Below are 18,633 nucleotides of genomic sequence, written 5' to 3'. Positions count from 1 at the left end.
TGCTTGATGCCTAAAACCTCAAAACAAGAACAAAGGTGCAAAGCTTCCCCCTCAGCTAAGCACTGGAATCATAGAATCGTAGAGTTGGAAGGGACCTCCAGGGTCATCTAGCCAACCCCCTGCACAGTGCAGGAACCCACAACTACCTGCCCAACCACAGTGACCCCAATTGCATGCCCAAGTGATCCCCACCACCACCAAAAATCTCCAGAATCCAGCCTGGTTTGCATTCAGCCACCAGATATGATGGACATGTGTTTGTGCATAATTTCTCTGTGGCTGCTTGGTTGATGCATCTGAAAATGTGATTGTGCTGACAACCACTGTGCTCAAGGGGATGTGGGAGGAGACAGAAATGCTGACCCTGAGACTGTCTAAAAAATGCAACCCAAACCCAAAGCTTGGAAAGCTGTCCAATTCTAATCAGTGGGCTTTCTCACAGGAAAGCGTTCTTCAGATATTCCATTCAAGTCGCTCTGATTACTGTTCTAAAATCTGCGCTCTGCTTGGTCTGTCTATAAATTATGATCCTGTGGGTTTGTATGTTGGTCCGTGCCTTTTTTGGCTTAGCATGATGCAAACTGCTTGAGTAAACAATTAAGAACATTTTAAAAATAGACTTTAGGAATTATCCTGGATTTCCAGGCTGTCAGCATTGTCTGGCCAAACAGCCATTGTTCAATGATACTCTAAAACAGACAAACTCACAGCTAAAGGAGATAATTCTGTCAAGCTTTAAAAACATGTTAACTTAAGTGGGCAAGTTAACCCTATGTCTACCTCCCTGTGGGGATTTCAAAGGTGCCTGTTGTTTAAACAGGATCGTTCCCAACTATGATTTCTTACCACCAATGTTGTCTTGGATTAGGGTTATCCCTGCCATATAAACATCAGTTGAGTGGTGTGGCTTCAGTGCTTGTGGCAGTTAGAGAAGGCTTTGACAAATTGGTCGGAAATTATTTGGCGATTTTTGAAACAATGGAAAATGTCTGTTTTTTACAGAGGTTGCTGTACTCCAATAACTTTGCAGAGGCACCATTTCAAAGGGGGTGGGGGGGAGATCAGCAAAGAAGAATCAAAGGATGAGGAATCAACCTCACAGCAAAGTTGCAAAACTCTGTATTTCAACTAGATAACACCTAACACTTCCAGCATATTTGCAGAGCATTGGTTGTGGCTACTATTTGAAAAGTCATGGCCATCATATCCACATCCTCCAGTGAGGAATACTGGGCAATAGATTGGTCTTCTCTGTTGGGCACTAGACCCTTTCTCCAGCTTGGTGTAGTGGTTAGGAGTGCAGACTTCTAAACTGGGGGGCTGGGTTTGATTCCCCGCTCCTCCCCCACCTGCAGCCAGCTGGGTGACCTTGGGCTCGCCACGGCACTGTTCTGACCGAGCAGGAATCTCAGAGCTCTCTCAGCCTCACCCACCTCACAGGGTGTCTGTTGTGGGGAGAGGAAAGGGAAGGCGAATGGAAGCCACTCTGAGCCTATAAGAACCAACTCTTCTTCTTCCTTCATTGTTTGACCATCTGTTTATTTGTCTCACTGCCTTGCATTCTGGGGAAAGGAGGTGATTTTCCGCAGCAGGTCATGTGGGCAGACTGGTTGCAAACTGGATTTAGCTGGAGATGTCATGCCGTCAGTGGGTGCTGCTGGACCAGCTTGCTGAGTCTCTTACAAGTGGGGTTGGGGTGGGTGTGAAATGTCAGCCCTTATGACTGAACGGTGTGTTCTCATGGCTCATAAACCAGAGGGCAAAAGGCACATTTTCAGCAGAGGGTTTTTATTTTAGTTTGAAGGCAGTTCTGAGATGCCACCTTCAGGGCAAGTGGTTGGCAGCTGGTCAGGTTTATTTTTACTGGGAAGTTGGGCATGCCAAGAGCGCAGGTCTATCAGAAAAGGTACATGAACGGGCTATGACAACCGAAAGCACATAAACCTTTAAAGGCTGCTATGAGGCCCCTTGTCTGGGATTGCCTCCTTCCAGGCCACCTGCCCAGTGGTTGTATGATTCCACCATCGCTCTGTATTGTCTGCGATTCTATCAATGAGGCACCAGCAGTTACAAGCAACTGTACACTGCATCTCTGCATGAGTTATTGTTCAGCATATTTCTCTATACAAGAGACAGTGTTCTGAGCTTGCCTTTTTACGGTTAATGGACGCACCCAGAACAGCCACGCTCACCAGCACACAGAGGGGTGGGATCTGATGAGGGTGGAGATATACTTTCTTGCTCATTCACATCCTAAAAGTAAATTTCATTGTACAATCTGACTAGGTCCTGCATGAACAAGAGGCACAATTTCTATCTGCCCCCCCCCCCCCGCTTTCCCACAGGCTTTCAGGGCAAAGTTTGCCTCCTGTGCAAACAAAGATCAAGCCCATGGCCCTGAGGAGATTCTGCAAAAAGCTCCCTGTTTGCTTTAAGTGGGGCCTTTGTGCTTGGAGGAGAAGCTGGGGTGTGAGTGAGCAAACCATTCCAGTTACACCCACATCCCTGTTCATGTAGGGTGGCCAGGACAGTTTCTGTCATGATGGGCTTCTTTCTCACCATGGGCTGTGATGCCCACAGTAACAGCTGTAATTCTGGTTGCAGTGCAGTTCTACCCATGATATTGTTAGAAATGGCTAAAGGACTGCATGGCCAGGTGTGCTTGCAAAGGCAAAAACTGCTTTGTCCATTTTGGGGTTTTTCCTCTAGAGCTTTGTAATTTAATCTTAATTAAATTATTTGCCTTGCTGAGAATATTGACACACAGCCCACCTTGTTTCGCATATGCTGCTGGGACTTAAAGCAGCTTGCAAGAGGGGCACCATGTGGAAGGGGAGCACTGTCCTGGTTCCTCTTATCCTGCTGCCCAAGTGGCATTTTAAGGCCAAATCACCCCTGAGCTGTAGCTACATATCACTGAATGTTGTGGTATTGTTGTGCTATACCAGGGTGTCCAAACTGTGGCTCTCCAGATGGCCATGGACCACCATTCCCATGCTGGCAGGGGCTCGTGGTAATTCTACATCTGGAGAGTCACAGTTTGGACACTCCTGCACTGCAGCAATTGTTTGCAATTGTATTTCCCTGTGTGGACAAGGTGAAGAAGGCACCCACAGTATCCAAAAGGTTTGCCAGTTCCAGGTTGGGAAATCCCTGACAATTTGGGGGCAGTCAAGGAGCCTGTGGGGAGCAAGCTTGACAGGCCTGTGATGGCCAAGAATCCATCCACCTTTTGAAGCTGTGCTTTCCTCTGTAGTCTGCAGATCAGTTGTCCTTCTGAGGGAACTCCACCCCCCCCCCTCCAGGCTGGCAGCCCTGATATGGCCCTCCTGTTCCAGTCCCACATTTTTGGGAAATGGGATTATTAGCTGTGGCTGGACTCTGGATGCCAGCCTCTGGGAGGGACCTGGGGTTCCCGCAGAATGACAGGCCATCTGCAGATGCCAGAAAGCCGTTCCTGCGGAGAAAAGGGCTGCTTTGGAGGGTGCGCTGCATGGCATTGGTCCCTCCTCTCCAGGCTCCTCCCCAGTTCTCCAGGTGTTTCCCATCCTGGATGTGTCCACTCTACCAGCGGCGGGGGGGGGGGAGCTGTCTCCGTGGGGTACCCTCCTGCAGACTCCGGCCCCCCAAAGAACATTAAGATCCGGTGATCGGCACTTGCTCCGGCTGGCCTCGGCACTCCCCCTGGGGAGAGGAGGGTCCCCGCGGGAGAAAGCCCAGCGGAAACGTCGCCCTGTCCGCGAATGCATGGGGGTCGCCTGGGCGGCCGCTTGTGCTGCGCGCTGGGGCGCCTGATGGCCCTTCTGGCCGCCGCCGGAGCCCACCCCCGCCCTGCGCCTCCCCGCTGCTCGCCTCGCCCGGCCCCGGGGAGCCTCGCCTTCTGCTCGCGCTCGCCTCGCCTCGCCTGCCGCGTCTTCTGCTGCGGCTCCTCGGGCGGGCCCAGCGAGAGGGCGCCGCCGCCTGTGTGCGGGCAGCCGCCTCCTGCGCCCCTGGCCCTGCCGTCGGGGGCCGCGCCGCGCTCCTCCTCCACGGCCCCGAGGGCGAGCGGCTGGCCTGGCGCACGGGTGGCCCTCCGGGGGAAGGCGGCGAGCACGACGGGCGCGAACTCGAGCGGCTCAAGGCCTTCGTGGCGCAGGAGGCCCCGACGGCGAGGCCGCGAATGAGTTGGACGCGGCGGGAAAGGGCGCCGCGCTGGGCCAGGGGCGAGCGGCTGCGGCTTTCTTAGATGCGCCTTCAGTGGGGCGCGCGAGTCTTCCTAAGGGGGCACACGCACTGGCATTCCGTCAACAGGGATGCTGTGGATCTGATGCCAAGGGTTTTCGCACATCAAAGAGAGTGTTTTAAAAATGTCTCAAGGTGCCCTGACTTCCCAGAGCCGGTTTGGTGTCGTGGTTAGGAGTGCGGACTTCTAATCTGGCATGCCAGGTTCGATTCCCCACTCCCCCATATGCAACCAGCTGGGTGACCTTGGGCTCGCCATGGCACTGATAAAACTTCTGACCGAGCAGGAATATCAGGGCTCTCTCAGCCTCACCCACTCCACAGGGTGTCTGTTGTGGGGAGAGGAAAGGGAAGGTGATTGTAAGCCGTTTTGAGCCTCCTTCGGGTAGGGAAAAGTGGCATATAAGAACCAACTCTTCTCCTCCTCCTCCTCCTCCTCCGTTGCAGGTGCCCCATCGAAACAGTTGGAAAGGCCAAAGAGCCTTGGCATTTGGAGGAAAAAGACGGGGGGGGGGGGACACCTGCTGGGAACCCAGCAAGACAGGTGTCTTCTCAGAGTGGCCCATCAGGAGCCACAAATGCCAATTTGGCCTCTTGCCTTGATCTGATGTGCGTTCTTAAAATGTCCTATTATTAAATGTCTTAAAGCAACTAAAGTTTTTCAGAAATCATTGAGATTTGAAAAAATTGAATTTGTCCATTTTGAATTGATCATGTGAAGAATTAGAACTTTGCTAATGATGCTTCATAGTGATGAGTTTTATATTGGCAAACTGCAGTTGTCCTTTCAGTCTATAAGTCTGTTATTTTGAGAATGCTGCTGAGGTGCTCCTAACAGCAAAAGGAAGGTTGGCCTTACGGTTAGCCTGAGAGCTCTACTTGTGGCCTCCCAAACAGTGAGGAGAAGGCTGGCACTGAAATATGTTGCCCTATCCTTGAATCCATTTTGCTGAAAATATTATAAACCTCCAAAAATAAAACAGGAAAGAAAACCATACTGCGTAAGTGGACTAACTTGATGATACTTTTCACACACCCCCATTGTATTTTTGACAGTGTTGTTAGCCACCCTGAGATGCAAGTGAGGGCTAGGATATAAATTTAATTTAGCAAGAAATAAAGCCTGAGGGATCTCAGCGGGGTATAATGCCATAGTATCTACCAGAGGCCTCTGACGGAGAGGCTGATTCTGTGACGGTTCTAGGGGGTTGTGAGTGTCCTGCCTAGTGCAGGGGGGGGGGACTAGATGGCCCAGGAGGCAAACATTTTCTCCAGGGAACTGGTCTGGCTTGTAATAGCAGCCCTGCTTAAAATTCATTCTGATCTGTGCAAATTGCTGGGTTAGGATTAAGGTTTTTTTTAAAGATTTATTTATTTATTTAATATTTTTATACCGCCCTTCCCTACGGCTCTGTGCGGTTTACATAAAACATTTTGGAACATTTACATAGAAAGATGGATTTGGAAGTAACTAAATCCTACAGAGACATTTGCTGAAAGGTAGATTAACAACAGAGGTGAGACAGGCATGTGTGGGGGATAATGGGGCTCAGTCATCATTGTTCCTCAAGAATTCATTTTAAACAACACCTATCTGTTCCACATAATATTTCTAGTAAGGCCTTGGAGGAGGAACATGTCTCATGACTTACCCACTCAGGGTGGCTGTCCCGCCCCTGAGTGCCTTTTAATCCAACCATCTTGCCTGTCTGTCCAGCAGCCAGCCAATTGCCTTCTGTCTCCCACCCCTGACCACCCCCTCTGAGGCTCAGAGGCTGCAGATCCCTGCTGTGTGAGAGCTGTCCCTGCGGGTGAGTTCACTTCCCAGAGGCCTGCAGCCTTCCCAGGTCCTGGTGGCAGGAAGAGGCCATCTGCAGAGTTCTTCCACTGCACCCCCCCAGTCTAGCACCCATTGTATTCCTGAATGCAACTCTGATTTTATAGTACTACTTCAGACCAACACTGCTACTCATTTGAATTTTTCACAGGAGAGACTATTTGCATGGGTGTAATGTCCCTGACACATTATACCAGTGGTCCCCAACCTTTTTATCACCAGGGACCACTCAACGCTTGACAATTTTACTGAGGCCCGGTGGGGGGGGGGGTAGTTTAGTCCTCTACTCTCAACCACTGCCCTAACGCTCTCTGATCGCTATGGTAATGTTTAAACATCCCTTCAAAATAAGATACAGACACGCCACAACAATGAACATAAGGAACATTTTATTTTCATGGAAATTTTAACTCATGACAATGACAAATCAGTGGAAACCCTGAGCTTGTTTCTCTGCAACGAGATAGTCCCATCTGGGAGCGATGGGAGACAATGACACCCAAAGTGTGTTGTAAAGGGCTGGGGGGAGAGAAGGCGTCCTTTGGGGCCCACCTCCAATTAGTCGAAGGACCACATGTGGTCTGTGGCCTACAGGTTGGTGATCGCTACATTATACTACATACTCTTGGAATGTCCTAAGTTTTTCTACGTTGTCGCCCTTTAGCTAAATATTTGAAGAAATAGATATCTAGATGTGTTGACAAGAAACACTGGATTAAAAACTATACTAAGTCTGAAGGACTTAGTAATAATTCTAAAAGCAGTTAAGTCTTTGCTGGCCGTTTTAAATGAAAATCTTTCTACTTTGGAATCTGTAACTGTAATTGTTTATAAAAATAGTTTTTCTATGCCTTGTCATTCTTATGCCAATAAAGGGACTCTGACTCCTCTGTGACCTTTTTTGTTTCTTTTGAACAACTAATATCCATCCACTACTGCATTCCAGTCATGGGAATCATTCCACCAAGTTTCCGTAATGCCTACTAAATCATCTCTCTCTGTCTGCATAAGAATCTTGAGCGCTTCCTTCTTATTGCCCATGCTTCGGACATTAGTATGTAGGCACCTAAAGCCTCTTACCCTTACCATCCTTCCAGGCGGGCCATTGGTATTTGCTCTCCTGCATTAGAATCCCTACAGTGAACATCTCCTTCCCCTTGTGACTTCAGTTTAAAGCTCTCCTGATTACCGTACATACTTGCATATAAGCCGAGTAAGTCCCCCCTCGGCTTATATGCAGATATTAAAAAAAAACAAAACAGCTTCCAGACAAGACTGGAGGGTGGGGGTGGGAGACAAGTATACTTGCCTGAAGAAGCAAAGTAAGGAACAGAGATGCAGCAAGCCTGGGAGGGAAAGAGCAGTCTTCATCTCCCTCCTCCCTGCCTTAACTAGGCTAGCATGAGGCTAGCACATGTTGCAGGAACCTCTGCTGGAAGCTCTGAAGCCTCTGTCTCAGAGGGAGAACAGAGAGCAGAGGAGGAAACACCCCTAGAGGAAGGAATAAAGGCAAGAGGAGTCAGAGGGAAAGAGGAGGGGGGAGGAGGGTGGGAAGAAAAGGGGAAAAAATCCTGCCCAAAACAGGGGAGAGGAAGCCACTATCCAAACACCACTCTCGGCTTATATGTGAGTCATTAAGTTTTCCTAGCATTTTGTGGTGTAATTAGGTGCCTCAGCTTATATTCAGGTCGCCTTATGTGCGAGTATATATGGTAATCTCTTTAAGTTTCTGCCAAACACATTCTCCCCCAACTTGGATTAGTGAAGCCCATCCTGTGCTAGCAGGCCTTCTTCTAGAAAACCCATCCCATGGTCCCAGAATCTAAATCCCACCTGCCAGCACCACCAACACATCACCTCCATTATCTTCAGCTCCTGACTCATTCCTCTTCCCCTGATAGGCAGGATTGAAGAAAAAGCCACGTGCCCTCATCTTCATAGGCAGCCTTAATACGCACAGTTGTGTGGATGGCTGTGTCATTTGTTCCCATGTAGACCATCACAAATGTGTAGGGATCCATATGTTTTATCAGTTTTGGCATCCTGTCCATAATATCTTTAATCTTTATCCCTGGCCAACAACATACCTTTCATTCAGCGGAGAGTCGCTACCAACCAACACTTTCCTTTTCCTTCAAATGCTATTTCCTCCTTACCCTCTTCATTCTGTCTTTGAATTTGCATAGTTTTTTTCTCTGCCCTCTATGCTGCTTCCATCTCCCCTGCAAGGGCTTGAAATCCGGTCTTTAGCTCCAGTGGCTCCAAGCGCTGTCTGCAGCAGCAAAGGGAGGCTCCATAGGGAAGTCAATAGCCCCATTCTCTTTTGGACTGTTCTCCTCCATATGCAGGTTTGCTCTGCTCCTAACAATGAAATCCTCTCATTGCTTGACTTCATGCAGTGTTTAACCCTCTCCTCCAGGCCCCTAATCTCCTCTAAAAGCCCTACCAATTTACACTTCTGACAAATATAGTCCATCCTGTCTTCAGGAAGGAAAGCAAACATGTCACACTCCTTGCAGGTGACTGGATGTTGGCCTTGAGTATCCATGTCTTCCAAAAATAGATTCCTTGACTCCATACTGTGTAACCAACTCCTTGGTGCGTCTGGAAACAGTAATGTTAATGGTCAAAGACAAAATCTGCCTGTCAGCAATAGGAATGTGGCTGAAATCAATACGTAACCTACAGGGTTTCTTTAACCCTGAATGACAACTTCCAATCGTCTTGGACTTAGGCTATTCCCAGAGGAATCCAAAGTCTGGGCTTCTCCATACACTTATCCAAATTAGCTCATGATCAAGCTGCATCATTAGTTAAGCAGCGGATACAAGGCAATCAACGTCAACTGGACCTGAGTAAAGCTCCAACTTTTTTGGCCCCAGTTAAAACAAGATATGTTCTGGCCCCTGCCACTTATCTATCTCAGCTGGTAATAAGTAAGCAAAGAAGGGCATTTACCCTTGCAAGATACTCCGTCTTGCCTTCGGCTCTTGTAGAGGGTCGCTATAAGAACATTCCCCTTACACTGAGACAATGTTTTTGTGGGAGTGGCAAAACTGATACAAGAGAGCATATATTGTTCCACTACCCTGCTTATGTAGACATTCGTAGCAACTTGATTGAACCACTCCTTTAAAAGTTGCCAGAACATCTTGATGTAGATCGAGCAAAGAGGCTGCTAAGTGAGGAGTCCCCCCAGGTGACAACTCAGCTGGCTAAGTTTTGTGCCGCCGCCATAAAAATCCGATGCTTTAAAGTAGCATAATTTTAAGCTCTATTTTATAATCTGTTTTAAACTACATTATATCAAATGACCATATTGGGTCTTTTATGTATTAACTTCATACAACTTGGTCTGAACGACTGTAATAAAGTTTGAACTGAACTGATTCCTTGACTCTAGAACCTTTATCTTCAGGATAAAGTAGTAAATCCCCAGGCAAAGAGCCATAGGACAAGAATCAGGACCACAAGGGGATGTGGAGAGAGGGGTCCATCACATCTAATTTGTAGCCATCTCCCTTTTATTTGGAGAGGGGGCATACAAACATGTCAGGTTTACTAGTAACTGGAGGGCCTTAAACTCAGCATGAGAAAGGGAACCTTTATAAGGCAATATGTTTGTAATGATGAATAAATACAATTTCTTTTACATCTTTTATATACCAGAAGGAACAACCATAACGATTTCTAGATCAATCCCGTTTTCATTGGCTTCATCAGTGGTTGAAGCCACCAATCCTCCAAAAACAGTTTGCAGTATCAAAGGTGGCAAAATCCTATCACTATTCCTTATAGCAATGGTCCCCAACCTTTTTATCACCGGGGACCACTCAACGCTTGACAATTTTACTGAGGCCCGGTTGGGGGGGGTAGTTCACTCTCAACCACTGCCCTAACGCTCTCTGATCGCTATGGTAATGTTTAAACATCCCTTCAAAATAAGATACAGACACGCCACAACAATGAACATAAGGAACATTTTATTTTCATGGAAATTTTAACTCATGACAATGACAAATCAATGGGAACCCTGAGCTTGTTTCTCTGCAACGAGATAGTCCCATCTGGGAGTGATGGGAGACAATGACACCCGAAGTGTGTTGTAAAGGGCCGGGGGGGGGGGAGAAGGCGTCCTTCGCGGCCCACCTCCAATTAGTCGACGGGCCACATGTGGTCCGCGGCCCACAGGTTGGGGATCGCTACCTTATAGTACTATCTGTTCCCTCTTAATATAACAGTAAGGGGTGTTGGGGTGGGCTGAGTCTGGGATGGGGGGGGCAACAATTGGCCCCTTGGCCCCGGACTGACAAGTGGAGGGTCCAATCGGACCACGACAGACCAAAATTCCATTCAGTCAGCCCAGCCAGTGGCTATCAGGAGACACGGCTGCCAGTCTGCTCCTGACCACTGCAGGGAGAGGAGGTCAGTAGGGCTGCCACGGGGAATGAGAACAGAGGCTTGGACAGGCTGCGCCAGCCCTTTTTGCCCCAAGGCTGTCCTAACTGTCAAGTCCAACTGTAAATTGCCTCAGAACCCTGACAGAGCTGGCAGGAGGCTGCAGAGTGCACTCCCTCCCTCCCCCTCCCTTCAGGCCTGCTGCGAAGGAGCCTCTGACAGGCCCTGACTGAGGGGAGGGAGGCCTTTCCAAGAGCAACGCAGGGGAGCCTGAGGGCCTTCCTTTTGAGGGGGGGGGGACTTTTCCCTTCTGCCAAACAGGGAGGCCACAGAAAAGCCCCTTCTCACTTAAAATACTGCTCTGCCCGGAGGTTAGACACAGCCAAGCTGTCTTTCTTCTTTGCAACTCTCTGCAGATTTGAGGCCTGCTGCACAGCGTTATTCTGCAGACAAAACTGGTTCTTTTGTCTCCTGTTTCATCTGCACAACAACCCTGTGCAGTAGGCCTCAAGTCTTTCAATTCAACAACAACCTGTGTGGGAGGCCTTAAGTGTTTCTTCTCTACCACAACCCTGTCCAAAGTAGCCCTTTCTGCCTGGGGAGCTGATCTTTATACTCTGCAGATGAGCTGTAATTCCAGGAGCTCTCCAGGCCCCACCTGGAGGTTGGCTACGCCTGGGTTGGAAATATTCCTGGAGGTTTAGAGGTGGGACTTCAAAATCGTACAATGCTGAATCCAGCCTTCAAATGAGCCATGTTTGCCTGCAGTTGGTAGGGAGTGGTGCGGGAGTGTCCCTCCTGGCCTATGGGTTATGGCCAGCCCTTACCAGCAACTGTTTGTATTCTGGGGCGCAGACAGGCAGACCAGCATCAGTCCTGTGAGTCTAGAAAGTGCAGGAAGATCTAAATAAATATTTACAGCCTGAAACTGTAAATAGTGAACAAGTAAATGGCTAGAGACACATGGGAACTGCAATAACATTTTTCAACCAGTACATTCCTCACAATTTATTTTAATTGGGATTATGTGACTGGTAGTAATATATAATGTAATTTTGAATTCTTTCTGGTTCCAGGACAAGATAGCTGCCAGTTTAGCTCCTACTCGTAAGAAAGTTTCACACTGGTCTGGAGACAGATGGGGCCGGCAGTAAATAGTAGGGTGTGAGCCGTGGATCACTGGCTTTGACAGTTTTATTTCTGACTAGTAATTAAGCCCGATGTAACTGCAATACAGCGGGCGCTAGCTGGTTGTCGCTCCCCCCCCTGCGCTGTGGCCTACCCGGGTGTTCTTGGTCCGTGGTGGGGGCCGCGCTGGTGGTGGCGGTGGCAGGCCATCCTCTGTCTTCTGCGGGGTATGCTGTGTCTTCGGGCTCTGCTGATGGCCTCCTCCTTGGCTGACGCGGCGAGAGGCGCTTTGCGCCTCTCGCCACCTTAGGGCGCGGGGCAGGGAGCCCCCGGCAGCCGTGCTCCGCGTGACTGCCGGGGGCTCCCTCGGACAGCTGTCATGGGCGGCCGCGGCTGTCGTGGGCGGCGGCTGTCTGAGGTGGCGGCTGTCTGAGGTGGCGGCCTGACGCGCTGAGAGGCGCTTCGCGCCTCTTGCCGCGTCAGGCCGCCGGGCAGGGAGCTCCCAGCAGCCACGCTGTGCGCAACTGCCGGGCGTTCCCTCGGGCGGCGGCCTGACGCGGCGAGAGGTGCTTTGCGCCTCTCGCCGCGTCAGGCCGTCGGGCAGGGAGCCCCCGGCAGCTGCGCTCAGCCGGGAGCTCAGGCCGGGAGCAACTGCGAGCCGCGCTGCGCGTGGCTCGCAGTTGCTGGGCCTGGGAATCAGAGGGACCAATCGGCAGGCGCAAAGCCCCTGTCGATTGGTCCCTCCGATTGTCTGTCATGAGGAAGAGTCCAATCCGGACCCTTCCTCATCCTGGACACATCCCCCCCAGAACGCCTTACTCTTTTATTTAGTCCGTGGCACCCGTGGCACCACGGGCGGTGTACAGATATGTCTTTATGAACTACAAATGGGTTCCAGGGGTCTGATTGGCTGGTTTGGCAGGGAATTATCATGTGGCTGTGTGTGGATGCTGTGACACAGTTTACTAATGTAACAGGATTAACTTTTGCTTATATATTCCTACTGTTATGATGGTTAGTTCTTAGTCTGACAAAGAGTGCTTGCACTCGAAAGCTAATGCCTTGAATAAATCTTTGTTGGTATTAAAGGTGCTATTGGTCACCTGTGAAAGAATCTGCAAACATCTACCTCGAGTTAGGTTTGAGGGAAAGCTGTTTAGGTGAGCCAACAGAAGGGTTCTTTTTAATGGGTATGCCTCTAGAATTTGGAGATAAATGGGCATGATTTTGTATGTTAAAGGAATATCCCGGAAATGGGGAGAGCATATGCTATTAGTAGAAGAACCTAATGACTGAGCGTCCAGATTTTCTAATCTCTTTGAGATTGACCAGTAGGTGGAATGGTGCTGGATGTGAGGAGAGGGCTTGCCTGTCAAGAGGCCCTAGAGGAGAAGAGTGACACTTGGTTGGAAAGTATCTGGGTGAAGATAACAAAGTATAGTGGTTGGGATCTGCTACAGACCACCTGATCAGGATGAAGATGTGGATTCTACCCTCCTTAATCAGCTTGATAGACTACCTGGGCAGCAGGACCATGTAATTACGGGTGTCTTCAATTTCCCTGATGTGTGCTGGGAAATAAATTATGCTGAGCATCCATTGTCAGGTCATTTTCTGACCTGCCTGGCTGACAATTTCATTTATTAAATGGTGGAAGAACCTGTGAGAGGCTTGGCAATACTGATCAAAAGGCAAGAGCTGGTGGGTGGGGTGAAGGAAGTGGGGACTCTGGGGGGGAGTGACCATGTCCTCCCAGAATTTCTTATAAGATGGGGCAAGGAAATTCGTAGTTAGATGTGTTTGTTAGATTTTTGCAGGACAGACTTTAATTAACTCAGAGACACATCTAGGGGTGATAGTAGGCAAGGTACAGTGTCTGGATGGCAGGTAGACATGGACAGAGAGGTTGTTGAGAGGCACCTGGCTGCATTGGATGAATTCAAATCCTCTAGGCCAGATGATGTGCACCCAAGAGTGCTCAAAGAACTTTCTGGAAAGCTTGCAGAACTCTTGTCCATCAACTTTAGGACTTCTTTGAGCACTGGAGAGGTGCCAGAAGACTGAAGAAGAGTGAATGTTATCCCAATCTTCAAAAAAGGAGACTACAGGCCAGTGAGTCTGACATCAATTGAAGGGAAGATAATGGAGTAGATTTTAAAGGGGGCGATCTGCAAACATCTGAAGAAAAATTTGTTGATCCAGGGAAGTCAGCATGGATTTGTCTCCAACAGGTCCTGCCAGACCAACCTGATTTTCTTCTTTGATCGAGTGACGGGCTTATTAAATCGTGGAAACTCAGTGGATGTTGTTTCCCTGGATTTCAGTAAGGCTTTTGACAAGATTCCCCATGATGTTCTGATGGGTGGAGGACTGCAGACTGGATTTTCAGATGATTAGGTGGATAGGGAACTGGCTAGAAAACGACAGAGTGGTTGTCAATGGTATTTCAGGAAATTGGAGGGAGATGAGCAGCAAGGTGCCACAGAGCTCAGTACTGGGTCTGGTACGTTTCAACATTTTTATCAATGATTTGGATGAGGGGTAGGAGGTCTTGTCATTAATTTTGTGGATGACAAAACATTGGGAGGAGATATAAACACCCCAGAAGATAAAGATAGAATTCTACAAGTTCTGAACACGCTGGAAAAGTGGACAAATGAGAACAAGATGCAATTTGATAAGGAGAAGTGTAGAGTTCCACAACTGGGTTACAAAAATGAGAAGCATGCATATTGGATGGGAGAGACACTTCTGGGTAACAGTGTATATGAACCTGATATTGGGGTACTTGTGGACTATAAGCTAAATATGAGCAGGCAATGTGATGCAACATTAAAGAAGGTGAATTCAGTCTTAGGCTGTATCAACAGAGGCATCATATCAAAATCACAAGATGTCATAGTCGCATTGTATACGGCACTGGTCAGACCACACCTGGAGTACTGTGTGCAGTTCTGGAGGGCTTACTTGAAAAAGGAGGTGGGCAAAATTCAGAGGGTTCAGAGGAGAGTGATGACGATAAGCCAGGATCTGGTGACCAAGCCCTATGAGGATGGGCTGAGGAGTTTGGGAATGTTCATCCTTGAGATCAGGAAGTTAAGGGAAGACATGAGTGCTGTCTAAGTATTTGGAAGGTTGTCACTTGGAGAAGGGCAGGAAAAGGTTCCTGTTGGCAGCAGAGGAGAGGACCCACAGGAATGGGTTTAAACTATGTTGTAGAACAGTATTGGCTACATATCAGGAAAAGAACTTTCACAGAGTAGTTCAGCAGTGGAATCGATTGCCAACCGGGTTGGTGAACTTCCCCTCACTGGCCGCCTTCAAGCAGTGGCTGGACAGATCCTTCTCCTGGGTGCTTGCGACTGATCCTGCACTGAGCAGGGAGTGGGACTAGATGGCCTCTGTGGCCCCTTCCCACTCTAGGATTCTAGGAGTCTAGTTCAGCAGGGGAAGGGGCTGCCTGAGGAGGTAGGGAGCTCCCTCTCGCTGGCCGTCTTCAAGCAGCGGCTGGACAGATCCTTCTCCTGGATGCTGGAGGCTGATCCTGCACTGAGCAGGGGGTGGGACTAGATGGCCTCTGTGGCCCCTTCCCACTCTAGGATTCTAGGAGTCTAGTTCAGCAGGGGAAGGGGCTGCCTGAGGAGGTGGGGAGCTCCCCCTCACTGGCCGTCTTCAAGCAGCGGCTGGACAGATCCTTATCCTGGATGCTTGAGGCTGATCCTGCACTGAGCAGGGGGTGGGACTAGATGGCCTGCATGGCCCCTTCCCACTCTAGGATTCTAGGAGTCTAGTTCAGCCATGGAGTGAGCTGCCTAAGGAGGTTGGGAGCTCCCCCTCACTGGCCGCCTTCAAGCAGCGGCTGGACAGATCCTTCTCCTGGACACTTTAGGCTGCTCGTGTACTGAGCAGGAGGTTGGGCTAAACAAATAAATAGATGGCCTGTGTGACCCCTTCCAACTCTATGATTCTATGGTGTAACTTTAAAAGATGATGGGAAAATTCAGTAACCGATTTCCAATGATCTCATTCATTATAAAATAAATAAATATATAAATAGTGACCTTCACAATGTATCTCAAAACTGTTTTTCTACTCTGGGTAAAAAGTAAAAATTGGGCATAAATATAGCCAGGACTATATTATGAGGGGGGAAATCTGAAAGGGAACATTTGTAGATTTCTTCATTATGGACCACCAAAGTTTTCCCACCTCCCTAAAGGCTGAAGTATTATCATACTACTGAGACGAAGGAAAGTCTGAAAATGTCCTAACCAACAGGCAAAACATGAATATGAAGCTTGTTTACCTCACAACAGAGACTGAATATTACAAAGAGAAAGCTGCACATAGAATAGCATGGTGAATGGGGGGGGGGGGGTAGCCAGGAACCTAAATTTGGGCCTGCTTGATGGACTGATAGGTGAATTACAGTTAGGGCAGTAATTAGCCACAGCCTTGAAATTTTGTGTACAGGCAGTCAAAGTCACCCAAATTACTAGAAAATGCTAGAAACTGGACATATATTGCCTCACTCCCTCAGAATAGGGGGAGTCAAAATGCTACCCCCATAATAGCTGTGTCCTGACTTGAATAGGCCAGGCAAGTCTGATTGTGCTCTCAGGAGCTAAGCAGGGCCAAACCTAGCCAGTATTTGGATGGGAAACCTCCAAGGATTTGAGTGGCAGGTCCTGCAAGGGACACTGGGGGTCATGACACAGAGGCAGGCCATGGCAGATCATCTCCAAACATCCCTTGCCTGGCTGCCAGGCCATCCTCAGATCTCCTGGGAATACTAATATGCCATACGATAAATGAATAAGTGGCAGAAAGATTAAATCTAGCACAGGTACATACCTAGTACATGAGTGATGCTCAGGTGACTAGATATCTTTAAATGATACACATTTTGCACCTGTAAAAATACAGAGGATGATGTTTAACTCATAGAAGCCAAAATAGAACAAGTTATCCTGATCTGGGGAGAAAGAGGGCTGAAAGTTGTCTTGTATATATGAGTTGCCTCTTCAAGCTTGGATTTGAGGGGAGGAGCAATTCTACAACAGCCAGAAACATGTGCCCATGTAACTGAAACCCTACACACTTCAGTTCTTCTGTATAAAGTTGCTTGGTTCTCACTGTCTGACCAACTCACTTGCTTCAAAGGATATCCAATGAGTTATTTTCACATGATCTAGAAACCTAAAATTTGGTACCCAATTTCCTATGGAGAAAATGGCAGCTCGGAAGGTGGAGTTTATGGCATCAGAGCCCCACAGAACTCCCTCCTTCCTTCAACTGCTCTTCTGGAGGCAAGTGGGGGAAAAGTGAACTTAAAAAGCAGGAAGTCTTCTGTTGGGCCACTCTGGGCACTGGAGGAGATAATCATCAGGAAATTCCTATCATATCTATGCTAAATATACATTTCGTCTGATGCCTCCTGCAGGACATCCTTTATACTCTGTTCAGTCATGCATTCTGCGGATCTTGCATATCCAAACATGTTGCAGTAATGAAATGCCAAATGACTGAATGGTGCATGTTTGTGTGGGTTCCCCAAGCCTGTGGATCGAATCATAGATTCCTGGAGTTGGAAGGTACCTCCAGGATCATCTCATCCAACAACCTGCACAATGCAGGATACTCACAATAACTTCAATTCCATGCCCAGATGATGCCCCCTACAAAAACCCCCAGAATCCCTGGCCAGCCTGGCCTGGAGGAAATTGATTATTAACTCAGAGATCCAAAAGCAATGTAGAAGTTGTGGCATACAACTGGGAAGACTTGAATTCAGATCTCCACTCTGCTATGGGGTCACCTTGCTCCAGTCACTCTTCCTGAGCCTAACCTATTTCACATGGTTGTTGAGAGCAAATAGTGGGGGAGAGAAGCATTTGACCCTCCCTGCTGTGCTCTTTGGATGAAGGATGGGATAAAAATAAACCTGATGAAATCCCACCCCATTATGACTTCCAATCAAATGAATTTAACAGTCAAATCACAAATAGTTCAAGAGAAAAAAACACAACATGCATTGTTCTCTCCTCACATCTAAATTTCTGTCTAGAATAGCTCCCTTCCGCCGTGCGGAGGTTAACTCTCTTTTTCTATCCTTTAGCGAGGACCCTTGGCGGGCCGCCAAGATGATAAAGGGTTACATGCAGCAACACAACATCCCACAGAGAGAGGTGGTGGACGTCACTGGGTTGAATCAGTCCCACCTTTCGCAGCACCTCAACAAAGGCACACCCATGAAAACACAGAAGCGAGCGGCTCTCTATACGTGGTACGTCCGGAAGCAGAGGGAGATCCTCAGGCGTAAGTACCATGCTCCAGATGTTGCTCTAGCACAGTGCTGCGTAGAGTGAGATGCCGCTTGGGGGTCATTGTTTGCAGCCGCCCTCAAGCGACAGCCTGCATGAGTGAACGGCCCCCAGTTAATTGCTATGGGTTGGATGTGAGCTACATTCTCCATTGGCGGAATGGAACCTTTTTGGCTCTCCCCTCCCACTGCATCCCACTGAACTCCACGAACGGTTGCCTCTGGGGGGTTAGGCAGCTCTGGAGACCAATGCAAGGGGAGTCTGTAGCAGAAGAAAAAAAGGGGTGGGCAGAAAGCTCCAGCTTAGTGTAGCTCCATAGAAAGAATCTTCATATAAAGTGTTGATAATGAAATAGCCCTAGGGATCCTCCCTGATGCTTTTCAGTGGGGCTACCTCACAAAATTAGTTGCAATCTATTAAGCATCAAATTATGCCGTTTGTCCATATTCTAGTTGTGTACCTGTATGTGTGATTCAGCTCTTTGATTGGGGATGTCAAAGTTCAAATGGCACCTCCACCCATATGCAAGCAGCAAACCGGCATCTGGAATCAGATACTCACTGTGCCAAACAGTTGCTGTTTTTTTTTTCCTTTCCAAAAAGACTTCTGTACTTGATTCTTCCTTTCTCATTTTATCCTCACAACAACCCTGTGAGGTAAGTTAGCCTGGGAAAAATTGCGTAGCTGAAGATCACCCAGGTAGTTTCCATAGCAGGGCAGAGATCT

General features: G+C 48.4%; 1 protein-coding gene across 3 annotated transcripts in view; it reads left to right on the top strand.

The window, feature by feature from the left end:
• HNF1B (HNF1 homeobox B) overlaps positions 1-18,633 on the top strand; it is a 118,280-nt gene that overhangs the window by 7,924 nt on the left and 91,723 nt on the right. For all 3 annotated transcript variants that reach the window (XM_077311043.1, XM_077311044.1, XM_077311042.1), the window contains exon 2: positions 17,703-17,902. In XM_077311043.1, the coding sequence (XP_077167158.1) occupies positions 17,703-17,902 (200 nt within the window). The remainder of the gene's footprint in view (positions 1-17,702; positions 17,903-18,633) is intronic.

This window comes from Paroedura picta, chromosome 15 (genome assembly GCF_049243985.1).
Source record: "Paroedura picta isolate Pp20150507F chromosome 15, Ppicta_v3.0, whole genome shotgun sequence".
Classification (NCBI taxonomy): Eukaryota; Metazoa; Chordata; class Lepidosauria; order Squamata; family Gekkonidae; genus Paroedura; species Paroedura picta.
Note: the sequence above shows the minus strand (reverse complement) of the source record. Positions and strands in the feature narration are given on the sequence as shown.